Raw genomic sequence first — 13,893 nt, forward strand, 5'->3', positions numbered from 1 at the left:
GTGTGCGTGTGGGGGGTGGCGGGCGGCCATTTTGAGAGTGGCGGGCGGGACGCGGCTGTCAGCCGGCGGGGGCCCCCTCACGGCCCCCTCACGGCTCCCTCACGGCCCCCTCGCGGCCCCCTCACGGCCCCTCCGGGCGCTCCGCAAACGTGAGGCGAAGCTCACGGCGCGGGGCTCGAGTGTGCGTGTGTGTGCGGGGGGGAAATAAGCGGAGAAGTGGGGTTTGGGGGGCTCAGAGAGGCGCGGGGCGGTTTTCCTCAGGGGTCCTGGCCCTAAGGGGGTCGGGGTTGGTGTGCGCTGAGGGCGCCGTGCCTTGGCGTGGGGGGCGCCTCCTGGATTCCCCTCCGAGAGCAGTTTCTCTTCTTTACATCCCCGCTGTAGACCCGTCGTTGAAACGTGATAGATTTCGCTTTTAAAATTTTATCTTCAGTTTTATTATTACGCTTTAATTTCTCGGTATTTTTAATTCTGCCACAAACTGGCCTTCGCAGCAATACAAGTGCTGTGGCACCATGGTCTTATGAGTGACAAACACAAAAGCCTCTACGAAAGACAGCCTGGGCTTTGAGGTAGGTGTTCTGGTACAGGTACCTTGGGGTTGTTTTTTATCCGTTATAGATCTTGCTACCAGGTTCTGTTCATGTTTTTATACTTCTCATGCCTTAAAGAGTTATTCCTGGGGTGAGAATCTCCAACCACCGCGAAGATTTCCAGCACCCTGGTATTTTAGAAGAAAACCAGGTCATTTGTTGTTTCAGTCCCCAAGAAACTTAGACTCAAACCACAACAAACAAACAAACAAAAAGAACAAACAACAAGAACGAAAAAAACAGCGCCAAAGCCCCAGTCACTTCATAAATGGTAACTGCATTTTCCTTCCGTAGTCTCCAGAACAGTTTGCTTTAGGATAATATTGCCCTCTTGTGGACAAAGAACAGTAAGTCTGGGACCTGTTGTCAGAGGGCTGTTCGCATGTCATTCAAACACGTTCAATTATTTTCCGTGCATATGTGATTTAGTCAGTGAAATAAAAGTCTTTTCTGAGATAACTGGCTCTTACCGCTTGTTTCCTACAGCTCACCATTACAGGTTTTGACATCTAGCCTGGTTCACCCCCTCATATTGCGATCTGATTGGCCTGTCAGAATGATTCACTGAGCTTTATTCTGGAATGGACGCGAGATTTTAACACGGGAGCTTAGGGAGACCCAACAGAAGACACATTCATTACTTCAGAGGGTCTCAGAGTCAGCTACTCCATTACAGGTCAGTTTGAAACCTACAATCGATTTTAATGTAATGAAAGATTTTAGAGAAGTTCAGAACAGCATGCCTCTTGCACACTGTAAATTGCATGATGAAAGCCTGGATTATCTCATGTGGGCCCAGAAGATGACTCACCAATACCATCATAAGACAATTTACTTCAAAACACCTACAATACTTAGCCAAGTTTTAGAGTTGTATAACACCGTGGGTTGTTGATTTGATATTTTGTCACTCCCTTTTTATTCTTTCTTCTGCCTTTTTCCCCAATCATTGGAGCTTAGTTTGTCAGTTTATACGGAGCTGGAATTTATCTGGCAGGATAATTGGATCTCCTAGCAAAATGTCACATTAGGTAGGAAGTATGGATGATGCCCTTGCAAAACTAGTTAATAGAAAAAAGGCTTAATTGCTGCTTGAGTAATATTGATCAAATGCAGTCATTCTACCTATGCATTTCTATATTAGGTACCACTGTAACCTGCACAATACAAACAGTCCCACGCTTGCATTTGCTCAGATGAGTGGATGTTAATTTCCTAGAGATGTTTCTGGAAACAGTGCTACTCAGGTGAATAAATTTTTGTTGGCCTCTGCTGGGAGTGATGATTCTCAGTGGGTGACAGCTATGACTGAAGGCCTGTGTAGAGAACTTGTGTCCCACAATTTGGCATCTCTTTATGGGCTCTTGAAGCTAAACGTGATGCTCTGGGGTCCTTGCTGTTATCTCTGAGATTATCTTCTGAGATTGTATGTAATCTCAGAAGTGCTGGTGGAAGGGACCTCTGGAGCTGCCTGCTCCACCCTCCGGCTCAGTGCCAGACAATCACCAATGCAAGGCTGGCTTGACCATGGCTTGTCTAGCCAAATCCTGAAAGACTCCTAGCTCAGAGACCACAGCTCCTCTGGGCAGCCTGATCCAGAGCTGCGCTATGGTCACTATAAAGAATATTTTGCTCACAACCAGCGTGAACATCCTGAGTCGCAAATTGTGGCCATTTAATACTTCCTGCCACTGCCAAGAAGGTTTCATCTCTACTGTCTTCATAACTACCTTTCAGGTAGTTGTAGCTGCTGTCGGGTTGCTTCTAAGCTGGTTCTCAGCCTGCCCTGATACAGAGAGATCCTGCCCCAGCAGCAGAACCTCATACTTCTTGTTGAGCATCATGAGGTTTCTGTTGGCCCTGACCTAAAGTTTATCATCATGGTGCCTCTGGAAGGTGTTTCCACTATTCAGTATGTCAGCGCTTTCCCTAAATTAGAGTCAGCCACAAAGTTACTGAAGAGGCACTCTTCGGTAACTGTGCCTCCAGCTAACTAATTAATTGTAGTTTTATATATATAAAATATATATATACACATATATAATATATAGAATATATAATTAATTCTAATTACTAAATACTTAGTGCCCTCAGGTTAGTAATGAAGCAATGGGGCGACACAAACCCCAATAGAGACCCAGGTCTTCCCTGTTCATTACCGGCCCTCATCTGGACAGAGAATCACTGATGTCTGCGCTCTGAGCCCAGTGGCCAAGCTGTTTTTCAGCCAGCATAACAGGGTGTTTACCCAGCCCAAACTTCTTCAGCTTGCTAATGAGTGTGGTGTCAAAAGCCTCACTGAAGTCAAGGTAGATCACATCTGCTGCTTTCCACTTTCCCCATAGCCTGTCGTCTCAGCCTAGAGGGCAGCTGTAATTGTCATCCTGACTGATTAATATTCCTGGCTCTTTCTCCTCATGTTACTTCCACCTAAGGAGCTCATAATTTTTTGCTGTTAATCCCAAAGGCTGTGACCTTGTATTTTGCAGTACTGAATTTTGACCCTTTTCGATCATTTCAGTCCTCAAGGCTAGCAACTTTTTTTCTTCTCTAGAATACTATGATCCTTCCCTATGTTTTAAATGGCTCTCAACCGTGATTGCGAGTTGACTCAGAATAGGGAGTTTGAGAAATTGCAGCATGAAAGGAAGTAGACTTGGCATGGACTTGGCTTCAGGGCAGGACTGTTCTGCATTGAGCTACAGAAGGATTTTTTTAGTGAAAAATTTTTCTTCCATACAATCCCCAGTGCAAGGGAGAAACATTTCCAAAAGGTATGCAGGGAGTGAAGGGAGTGTGACCTAGAAAAACTAGTACGATGCATATGTCAAATACAGTTAATTTTTTTACTAATGATACTGATCTATATGTATAAAATGCTGAACAGAACACTTACTTCTCTGTGTTTGGCCTTAGGCTACATTCCTCATCAAAGGCAAAGAAACCCTGTTGACACTTTTCCTGGTGAGTAAATCAGTCATAAGAGCACCATATTTCTTTTCCAAGAAACATACAGAAAAATGTACATTGGAAATTAGGACTCCTGGGTTTTTCCCCAGAGCTCAGCATATTCTTGAAACAAAGGTGCTCAGATTCCTTCTTAGTTTCTCTCCTGCCTGCCTAGCAAACTTCCTGTGCAGCTGTCTGGTCTCATTGCACTTCTTCTGTCCACCATCTTCCTCTTTCCCAGTGAACCCTGAAGGAGCACCATGGTGAGTAGGGGCAAAAGGACTCTACACCCCACCCCTGCACACCTACTTGTGTACTGGACTCTTTGTAGCAGGCCGGTGAGCAGCTGGTCCATCCTAGACATGTTCCCTTTTACAAAGAGTGAAGGAGGCAGCACGGTAATTTTATGCAAATCCATGTGCAGATTAAAAAATTAATCAAATTCTGAAATTTTCATTTAAAGAGATTAGTCTTGAAAAATCCCCCATCTAATCCTCCCCAAATAGTCACTTGGAACAAACCTTCACTGCTTTGTTTTCCTCCTGGGTTCAGTGCATCTCCTAGAAAATTTTCTTGTGATGCTTTTGGGACCATCTGGAACAGCAAGTTTGAGTTTGAGCAGGGCTCAGCAGGCAAATTAAATTTGATATATCAAATGATAGAGAAGATGTGTCAGTAAGTGGGGACATGGGAGTTGAACGCAGTGAAGTCTGTGCACTCAGTACACTGTGCTGTACTTCACAGGTAAACTCCCACGGTAGTGCATGAAAAATGGAAGCGGTAAGCCTCGGTGAGTCTAACGGTAATTTACATACCAAGAGGCCAGAAGAAAGTCATGTAGCAAGTAAAACGAGTAGCAAGAGACACCGTTAAAACTTGCTGTATCTGGTAGTTTGCTACAGTAACAAAGATGTAATCTGTCTTTTACAGCTTGAGCTCAAAATTATCCTCAAGCAATTGGGGTTTGATCTAGTGCCATCTCAGATTTTCTTCCGATCCCCTCAAGGCTTTTGGAGTCAACTCGGTACGCGGTGGGCCAACCACCAATCATTGCCACACTAAAGGAAAACCATGGAAGTCCTGATGACATTAGAAATAAACTACCTTAGAACACTGAAGATCTCAATTAAATCATATGTCCCAGAGCGTTAATGTACAGCATCCTCACATCTTGCAGCATGTGAAACTGGGGATGTGTGGCTGAATCAGCCTGCAGCAAGCCCAATTGCCCCAGCTTTAAGAAAACCCCAAGCCTGTGACGCAAACCCTTGAACAAACCTCTGACCATAGCACCCAGAATAATTCAGCTCTGCTCAGTGATGGCAGACTAGTCCCTAGAAGGGAATATTTTCCCACTTTTCAAATACCTGCCATGGAGTCTGGCACTGGCTCATTTTTCTCACTGCATAGGCAGCTCGTTTGTGAACTCTTTTCCTCCCCAGTGTGACTCCAAGCTTATGGCTTAGACTGTTCCCCTCTGTGCCCATGCTTTTGGTCTCATGCCACCATCCCGTTTACCTGGCAGCTTGCCACGTGTCTGCCCCTGGTGCTGGATTGTTTCTGTCTCCTTCTGACTTTGGCTCCTAGCCTGCAGAATTGCTTTAATTAAAAAGTTAATGAAAGGTAATGCAAACGAGTGTTTTGCCTGTGTTTTATCACAGTCCAGCTCCTCTCCCAGAGAAGGTGAAAATGAGGAGCTAGGGTTTTGCTGCTTTTTGTGGTAACAGTTACCAGTGGAAGTTTCTGCAGTCTTAGGAGGAGTCCTATGAAGAAAAAGCTTATCATGGTAGTGCATGCAAACAAGTGTGTTGATGGTGAACATTATTCACCAATGAAAGCTGAGGAAGTTTTCATTTAGAGGGGATTGATCTAAGCCCCTTCCAGTCTGCCAGCTCTCATTGTAACAGGTAATTCTCAACATCATTTTCCTCCTAAGATTAGTGCAAACTTCTGGAAAACTTCCTAAAAGTCTTTCTAAATATACCACAATCCCAAAAATGTCCCATGCAGGGACAAAGGGAAGGCAAAACCTCAGCCCCGCTAGTGCCCATAGCGTGACCGTATATACAGAGAGAAGAGGGCTAGTGCATCCCTATGTGATTTCCCTGAGAAACTGGGAAATGGAGGTCACTACATGAAGCAACGTAGGTCATATCATAAGCCCCTTTTTCCAGCCCAGGTTCCTCCCAGCCAGCAGTGGGAAGGGGAGTAGCAGCAGTAACTGGCAGTTACACCATTTCTATACCCTCCATCTATGGAGGTAATCTGAGAGCTGCCATTTAAATTATTTTTCTTTCCTATGCTGTCTCTCCCTGGGTGTGGGGTGATATTCGGTTCTCTTGATCTTGTTAAAAAAAGCCCTGGTAAAATGAGTAGGAGTTTTTATTTTTTTAATATCTACACTGGATTTCATAGCTCTGATTTATAGCTGTTCCCTGATGACATTTAGCACCTGGTGCCTGAGACTATAAATAAATTACATAAAAATGGATTTGTGACATCATTAGTAGCACCCCCATTCCAAGGGGAGCCTCCAGTGAGCCTGTGTGTCTAATCAGAGCTGACAGGGAGCAGAATTACACACGGAGACCTCCAAAGCTGATGGGTTTGTGCCAAATTCAGCCCTCCATTGCATTGGTGTAAGGTTGGATAACCCCTGAATGCAAGGAGATTTGCACCGGATTTATTCTGCTTTTACACCTGTGCACTGAGGTCGGTCTCAGTGACGGTGTGCCTTAAAATCTTCCGAAGCAATGGAAGGACATGCACTGACTTCAGCAGAATCTGGATCAGACCTTGATGGTTAAATTATAATCTGAGTTCAGAGTGCAGAAAACAGATTACATGCCTGCTATTGTAGTGAAATGCTTTCCAGACCAGAGCAAGCATTAGCAGTATGCACACAAGTACCAGATGAATTAAGCTGGCATTTATTTTTTCATCTCCAGTAGGAGAGGATTGCTTTTAAACGACTCACGCCTGCTGTGTCATGTCTGGAGCTGGAGCTGAGAGGAGCCGCTGGGAGGGTGCATGTGACAGGATCCGCAGTTGCAGGTCTGGTTGTACTCAATTCCCCTGGTCTTCAGGGTCAGTCATGCACAGAAACATCAAGGCAGAGACAGAGCCTGTTAAAAGCTTTGGGGTTTTATTTTCTTAAACTTGCCTTGCTCTATTTAGGCCTTTTTTTCCAGCCTTCTCTGTAAACCCTGTATCACAACTCGGACGAGGCGACCTGGAGCATGATGCACCTCTTGTTTTGTAACACCTTTCTCTGATTGCACTATGCTGCCTGCCAGGTGAATTAGAGACCTCCTGGGAAAGGAGATGCCAATCTCGGTTCCTGAGAGGTGCATGGTTCACTTCACTGGTATTAGCACGGTTACTCAGGCCCTCATTGTGAGATGGCTGAGGCTCAGTGGTTTAAAGTGCTTACAGCACCAGCTGCCATGAGATTTAGGAACCTAATAACAAAGTGGTCAGTACACCTTCTCTTTCCCATCTCTTCTCATGATTGAAGAGACAGTCTGGAGCGGTATCTAAGGGGAGCTTAGATAGGTAGCTTATCTGCCCTGGGTTTTACCTTTAAAATATGTTTCTCCTAAGCATAGAATCTTTTTTTCTTTTTTCTCCAGCAAACCTATGATTCACCACACTATGGTTTTGCCTGCGAGTCCTTTGTCCAATGGATTTCAGAGTGTGCCCAAGTTTCATTGCCTGAGAAAGTGCTTGGGTGGAGTTTTCACAGAGCCTTTGGGTCTGTCCTCTGTCTTTGCAGCAAAGGCTGATTTAGACCCAGAGGAGCTGTTGGAAAGCTTGTTGGCTTAATGATTAACACCTGTCAGTGCTAGGGGTGCATTAGGACAAAGAGACCTCTGAACTTGTGTGTTCTTACAAAAGAGGAACCAGACACTGGCCTTGTACTGAAACACATCCTTTTAGTAGAGAGAGAATTAACTGGCAGGTAATTTGAATGGTTCTGTGATTAAGCGTGTTGCAAGGGCTGCCTCAGCCTCCCGGCACCCTTCCCTAATTGCCTGCACCATAATTGCCATGAGCTAGAGAGATGCACATTGCAAGGGTCTTTGGTTCTGAGAAACCAGCAACGAGCTTGCTGCCAGTTAATGGAGGGAAGAAGTGCTGTGAGGGAACAGACACGTGCATGCTGGCAGTGGCCGCCTTTCCTCTGTCTGGGTGAGCGTTTGCCCTTGAGCAGTTGAGATTCTTCAGTCCATGCTCATATCTGCTGCATGTAATTCTAATACTTAGTGGAGACTAGCTCAAATGGACTTTCACAGCCCCAGCTGGGAACTTTGCCTGGATCCAAAGTCTTACTTGATCTCTAAATATGACTTTAATGCATAATGAGAGGACTGAAAAATAAAGGAGAATGAAGCCCTGTGTTAATTTGCTGTTTGGTGGGGAAACCTCATTACTGGTCTTTCTGTGGCCACCAGCAGCAAGGGATCAGGCAGCCAACAAGCACGTTGTTTTTGGTTTTGATTCTCCAAAGTCTGTACGTGGTACTGTGGGGGAAAATGGGGCAATGCACAGCCATAGAATGAGGTCAGCATTTGGCTAGCACATGGAAGGGAGTTTATGTAGTGAAAAGCTGTTCCACTCGGATGCCCTGCTCTCTCCGGGACAGAGAGCAGCTTCCATGGTTTGGAAAAGTGTCAGACACGGAGCAAATTGAAATGATGGCTTGCCAGTGGCAAATTTACAATGACAGAGAAGCTGTCTGGCAGGGCTCACCTTCCCTGTGGGAGGCGATGAGATTGCAGGGGAACCACAAGCTGACAGGTAGTTTGAATGTGACACTGTCCTTCTGTCCCTCCCGCCTGGGGAGAGGTGGGAAAATGCAGCTGATAGAGCACCATAATCTTAGGAGGAAACAGGAGCTAGCGTTCCAAGGGTCACGATTTGGCTTCCTTGCTCTCCCTCTAACAGCCCTGTCTCTTTTCCTAGTGAACAAAGTGCCTTCCCTTGCAGGCTGGAGGGTGCTGTCTGCCTGAGCTCCTGAGGCCTCGTCGGCGTCGGCAAAGTGTGTGCAAGCCCACCCCACCGAGCAGCTCAGCCCGGCCACCCTAGGCAGCATGTCCCTTCGCGAGCACGCGCTGTCCCTCTTCCGCAGTGCGGTGGGCACCGTCCGGCCGGCTCCAATGCTGAAGCGGGCTGTGAAGCTCCAGGGAGATGGGTGCCCTCAGCTGGTAGTGAAGGGCCGGGCCTTTCCAGTGAAGAGGAACCTGTACTTGGTGGGTTTTGGCAAGGCTGTGCTGGGGATGGCAGCAGCAGCAGAAGAGATCCTGGGGGACCACCTCATTCGGGGGATCGTCAACGTGCCACTAGGCATCCAGGAGAGCCTGCAGCGAGCGGGAATGCAGTAAGGGAGCCTATGACTGGGCAGTTTGGGTGGGGGTAAACTTTCAGGTTTGTCCTCTGGGGGATGTTGCTGTGGACCCTCTGAATCCTTTCCATCTGCCCTTGCTCTGTTGCCCGCCCTGTCCACCACGCCCTGACCTTCAACCTCCATTGCTCCATCATGTCCCAGTGGCACCAGTGACAGTCTTTTGCACTGACTGCACTGCCTCCCCAGCCCTGGGAAGAGATGCACAGCAAAGGCCACCTCCCTGTCCTGGTCACTTGCTGTTTCCCTCTGGTGCACCAGGCCTGTCTCCCTGCCGGGTGACAGCCTGGCTGCCTGTGTGGGTGCTCGTGTCAGCGGTGTGATTGCCTTCCTTACCCCTCCAGGGAGATGCTGCTGAAGCCGCACAGCAGAATCCAGGTCATCGAAGGTGCGAAGAACAACCTCCCTGACCCAGAGGCTCTGAGGGGAGCAGGTGCTATTCAGGAGCTGGCTGAGGGCCTGACAGCAGACGACCTGCTCCTTGTGCTCATCTCAGGTGGGGATCCCAGGGAATGGGCCCTGCTGAAGGCCCCTGTTGCTGCTGTAGTCCCTCCAGATGCATGCGCGCATGCGGCTGTGCAGCAGGGGACTGCTGTGCTGTGCCGGCCTTTGCAGTGATTTTTCCTCTCCCTTCTCCCACAAACTTTTCTCCAGGAACGCAGCAGGGGAGAGCAGGGGGCTGCCAGCTGCTGCAGTGGACGCGCTGCCTCCCAGCACTGGGGAGAGGCTGAGCTCTGCAGGCTGGGCCCACTGCTGTGAGACGGTGGCACACAGCTTCTCAGCTGCCCTCACCTTTTGGCAAGGGAGGCACTTTCTTCCTGCCCCCTCCTTACGGCTGCAGGTGCAGGCTTGGGAGAATCAGTGCTCGGTTGATTCACAAGCTCCGAATTTGTGTAGGGATGTGAGTCCGTAAGCTGAAGTTCGGGACTAGCCTCCCTAGGGCTTTGCTGTTTCCCCGGACTCTTACTGTGGCCAGTGGAAATGAAGCCCCTGAGGGAGCTGCACACCTCGCAGGGGCAGCCCTGACCAAATCCAGGGGAACGCTCCCAGGCCTGGAGCATTGGGCCAGGCTGTCCCCAGACCGGGGACTGTGTGGGGCAGCACATTGCCACAGCCTGAGCTCAGCTGGGTGAATCGGGGCAAAAGCAAGCAGGGGCTTGGAGCAGCTCTGTTGAAACCCCTTGGTCTCTGCTTGGTAATTTTCACCATTTGCTTTGTGGATGCTGGAGCACGATCTAGTGCAGGGAGCGCAGTGCCGCCAGGCAAACACCCAAGTGGCTGGCATCTAGCTGTGCTTGCTGGGGATTCCCTTGGGTTTCCTCCTGTCCTCTGGCTACCGGCATCTCCAAGAGCCTCCTCAGCCCTTCAGGGAGCCTGCAGAGGATCTACCCGTGGCTGCAGCTCCCTGTGCACGTGCACTCCCACACAGCAGCCGGTCCCCAACTGCTCCTGCCTCTCAGCTAGATCCCTGGCTATTGACTGAAACACAGGCATTTGCATTTGTTTTTCTTGCTCATCATGTTTTATTGATGCTGATTTGTCTCAAACCTCTGAGCAGGTTTTGCCTTTTGACGGTAGCTTTCAGTTGTACTTTTGTGCATGTTCACTCTCTGTTCAGATCTTGCTCTTTTCTATTCTGTATTTTCCATCCATTTCACTTCTCCATTCTAGTCTTTTTTCTTGCCTTCTTTTCTGCATTTCCAATGCCCACTTGTATCAGTTGCACTGTCAGAATTCCCATTGATAAGACTGTCACCCTGGGTGTGCTTTATCTTGTCATTCTGTCCCCCTTTTCTTTCCTCCCAGGCCTAGATGAGTGCAGTTTCAGGGGTAGTTTCTTATCTTGCTGCAGCCATAGCTGGTGCTTTTATAAACCGTCTTGAATAAATGGAACCAGCAAAGCAGGCAGCATCTCCGTGTGCTTAATGCTGAGCACCATGTGAGTCCTGAAGCCTGTGGTCCCCACTCACCCATGCAAGTAGCCCTTGAAAATCAGCGTGGCAACCCACTAGTAGTCTGATGTAGTGGGGATAGTAATTACTGGCCCTTCTCTGCATTCCCCACCACGCTGCAGATGTGCGGTACCATGTTCCAGTGAGGTTTATGCTGCCCATGTAAAGTGTAGCTGACTGCAGACAGTGCAAGGCTGCCATGATTCACTCCTGTTGGTGAAGAAGACTTCATTTTCCAGAGGTGCTGGCATAGTTCCCCAACCAGCTCTGCCTTCCCGCCACTGACTGCTAAGGGAAATGGAAAGGTTGCTGCTGCTTAGGTGTCGGGCAGCCCAGCTTTACTCGTGTCCTGATGGAAAACGTGCTCAATCCCCGCCATCTCTTCCGCATTCTAGGGGGTGGTTCAGCCCTCCTGCCTGCTCCCATCCCTCCCATCCTCCTCGAAGAGAAAGAGAAACTGACAAAGATGCTGGCTTCCAGAGGAGCTGCCATACAGGAGCTGAACACTGTCCGGAAGACTCTGTCCTTGCTGAAGGGTGGAGGGCTGGCCCGGCTCGCATATCCCGCACAGGTAACAGGGATAAGCCTCTGCTTGTGCAGAGATCACCCGTCCACCTTCAAACAGTGGTTTAAGCAAGTCCCAGGGCTTTTTTCCTCACTGAGTGAACAACATACGTGTGTTGTTTTGGAACTGTGCCTCAGATTTCACTGAGGATCCAAACTCTCAGGGAGATGGGTGTAAGGAGGGGAATTCAGACCTGGCCATCCCATCACAGCACTCAGCAGTCCCCAGCCCTCCCCCAGCAGCAGTTTATGATGTGCTGGTGCATTGCTGTGCTGACTCCCACGGCGCTTTCAGGCCAGCTCTGACCCTTAGCTCACCCAGCGGCTGTTTTCAGTGTGCGCCATCACTGGCACGTAGGCTCAGCCTGCACTAGGTTATCAGCCTAAGAGCCGGCTGTTTTCTAACATGATGGTCCAGCATCAAAAGACACTGTAGGTCTTTGCGTTCAAGGGGGGCAAGGTGACTCTCACGGGACTATAAACAAAAATGGGCCAAGATCTGCCTGTTTCTAGCTGCTTTGAGATGGGGATAGCACAAGTGTAACTCAGAGCAGCGTTTATGCCACGACTCTGGCGTGGTCACCTGCCTCTGCCTTCCACAATAATCCTCTGGTATTGCTCCTGGTAGGTGGTGAGCCTCATCCTTTCTGACGTGATTGGCGACCCTCTGGACATCATAGCGAGCGGGCCCACCGCTGCCAGCTCCCACAGTGTCCAGGACTGCCTTCAGATACTGGCCAAATACAACCTGCTGCACAGCCTGCCCAAGTCAGTGGAAACGGTCCTCTCCAGCTCTCCCACCACGCGCACTGCTCCAGAAGGCTACTCCCACGTTTGCAACGTCATCATCGGATCAAACACGCTGGCTTTGGATGAGGCCAAACGCCAGGCTGAGGGCCTGGGCTATGTGGCCCTGATTCTGAGCTCAGCAGTCTGCGGGGACATCGGCCACGTTGCTGCGCTATACTGCCAGCTGATACGGCTGCTCTGCCTGGGCTTTGCTGGCCTCGGAGAAGGGCCTCTGGGCAACGAGGTGAGGGGGAATCTTCTGCAGCTGGCAGCAGAGCTGGATATCCCGGGCTTGAACCTGGCTGAGTTTCTGCAGGCCCTCCGAGGATTAGGGCCTGAAAAACCAGTCTGCATCCTTGCTGGCGGAGAAACCACGGTTCAGCTTCAAGGAACCGGGAAGGGAGGAAGGAACCAGGAGCTGGCCCTGCGAGTGGGGCTGGGGCTGCACAGGGCACAGGGCGCTGAGGCCAGCAGCCCCCTGGGGAGGTGCGAGATCATCTTCCTCAGCGGGGGGACGGACGGGCAGGACGGGCCGACAGGAGCGGCAGGGGCCTTCTGCAGCCCGCAGCTGGTGGACGAGGCGTTCCAGGAAGGCCTCGATGCGGAGGCCTTCCTCAGCAACAACGACTCCTATACCTTCTTCAGCCACTTCCAACGTGGGCATCACCTCCTGGTGACAGGCTTGACAGGCACCAATGTCATGGATATCCAGGCTGTTTTAATTAGACCCACAGACAGATCATAAGAGCTCCCTCTGCAGATATTCAGATGCATTTAATTAGGACCAGGGGTAAATGAGACAATAAGCACTGCAGACAAAACTACTAAAATTAGGGCTAGCTGTCAAGGGTGCTAATATCTTTGATAGAAAGATTCCACTAATTAATCACGAGTGGATGTCCACAGCAAATGCACTGGGAACAGTCAAGCACTTGTAATTGGGATCTGAGAAAGGTAAGCAGTCACATTGTGGACATGGAGGTTGCAGTTAGCACTTCTGCTGAGAGCCACTGCTACTGTGACAGCTTCATAGAACAGAATAGAATGGCCTGGGTTGAAAAGGACCTTAAAGCTCATCTAGTTTCAACCCCCCCCAAATCCGGGCAGGGTTGCCAACCACTAGAGCAGGCTGCCCAGAGCCTCATCCAGCCTGGCCCTGAATGCCTCCAGGGATGGGGCATCCACAGCCTCTCTGGGCAACCTGTGCCAGTGCCTCACCGCCCTCTTGAGTGCTGAGTGAAAAACTTCCTCCTAATATCTAACCTAAATCTCCCATCTTAGTTTAAAACCATTCCCCCTTGTCCTGTCACTATTAACACATATAAACAGGCGTTCCCCCTCCTGTTTATACGCTCCCTTCAAGTACTGGAAGGCTGCAATGAGGTCTCCACAGAGCCTTCTCTTCTCCAAGCTACACAAGCCCAGTTCCCTCAACCTTTCTTCATAGGAGAGGTGCTCCAGCCCTCTGATCATCTTAGTGGCCCTCCTCTGGACCTGTGCTGGGGGCCCCAGGCCTGCATGCAATATTCCAGGTGGGGTCTCACAAGAGCAGAGTAGAGGGGGACAGTCACCTCCCTCTCCCTGCTGGCCACCCCTTTTGTAATGCAGCCCAGGATGCAGTTGCCCTTCCGGGCTGCAAGCGCGC

The 13,893-nt window shown here is 49.6% G+C and overlaps 1 protein-coding gene across 14 annotated transcripts; it reads left to right on the forward strand.

Annotated features, from left to right (window-relative positions):
• The first annotated feature begins 21 nt into the window (after positions 1-21).
• On the forward strand, positions 22-12,997 carry GLYCTK (glycerate kinase). Of its 14 annotated transcripts, none has more exons than XM_080606214.1 (9): positions 22-149; positions 492-569; positions 669-1,266; positions 3,507-3,554; positions 6,488-6,593; positions 8,529-8,919; positions 9,288-9,439; positions 11,291-11,466; positions 12,088-12,997. In XM_080606214.1, exons 6-9 carry the CDS (start codon positions 8,633-8,635, stop codon positions 12,991-12,993), a joined length of 1,521 nt encoding a protein of 506 aa, XP_080462340.1. In that variant the 5' UTR covers positions 22-149; positions 492-569; positions 669-1,266; positions 3,507-3,554; positions 6,488-6,593; positions 8,529-8,632; the 3' UTR covers positions 12,994-12,997. The 14 variants fall into 14 exon arrangements, with proteins under 14 accessions (XP_080462340.1, XP_080462350.1, XP_080462348.1 ...); XM_080606224.1 differs by having other exon boundaries at positions 1,077-1,266; XM_080606215.1 differs by having other exon boundaries at positions 26-187.
• The last annotated feature ends 896 nt before the right edge of the window (positions 12,998-13,893 follow it).

The sequence above is a fragment of the Anser brachyrhynchus genome (genome assembly GCF_964034855.1).
Source record: "Anser brachyrhynchus genome assembly, chromosome: 10".
In the NCBI taxonomy this organism is placed as follows: domain Eukaryota; kingdom Metazoa; phylum Chordata; class Aves; order Anseriformes; family Anatidae; genus Anser; species Anser brachyrhynchus.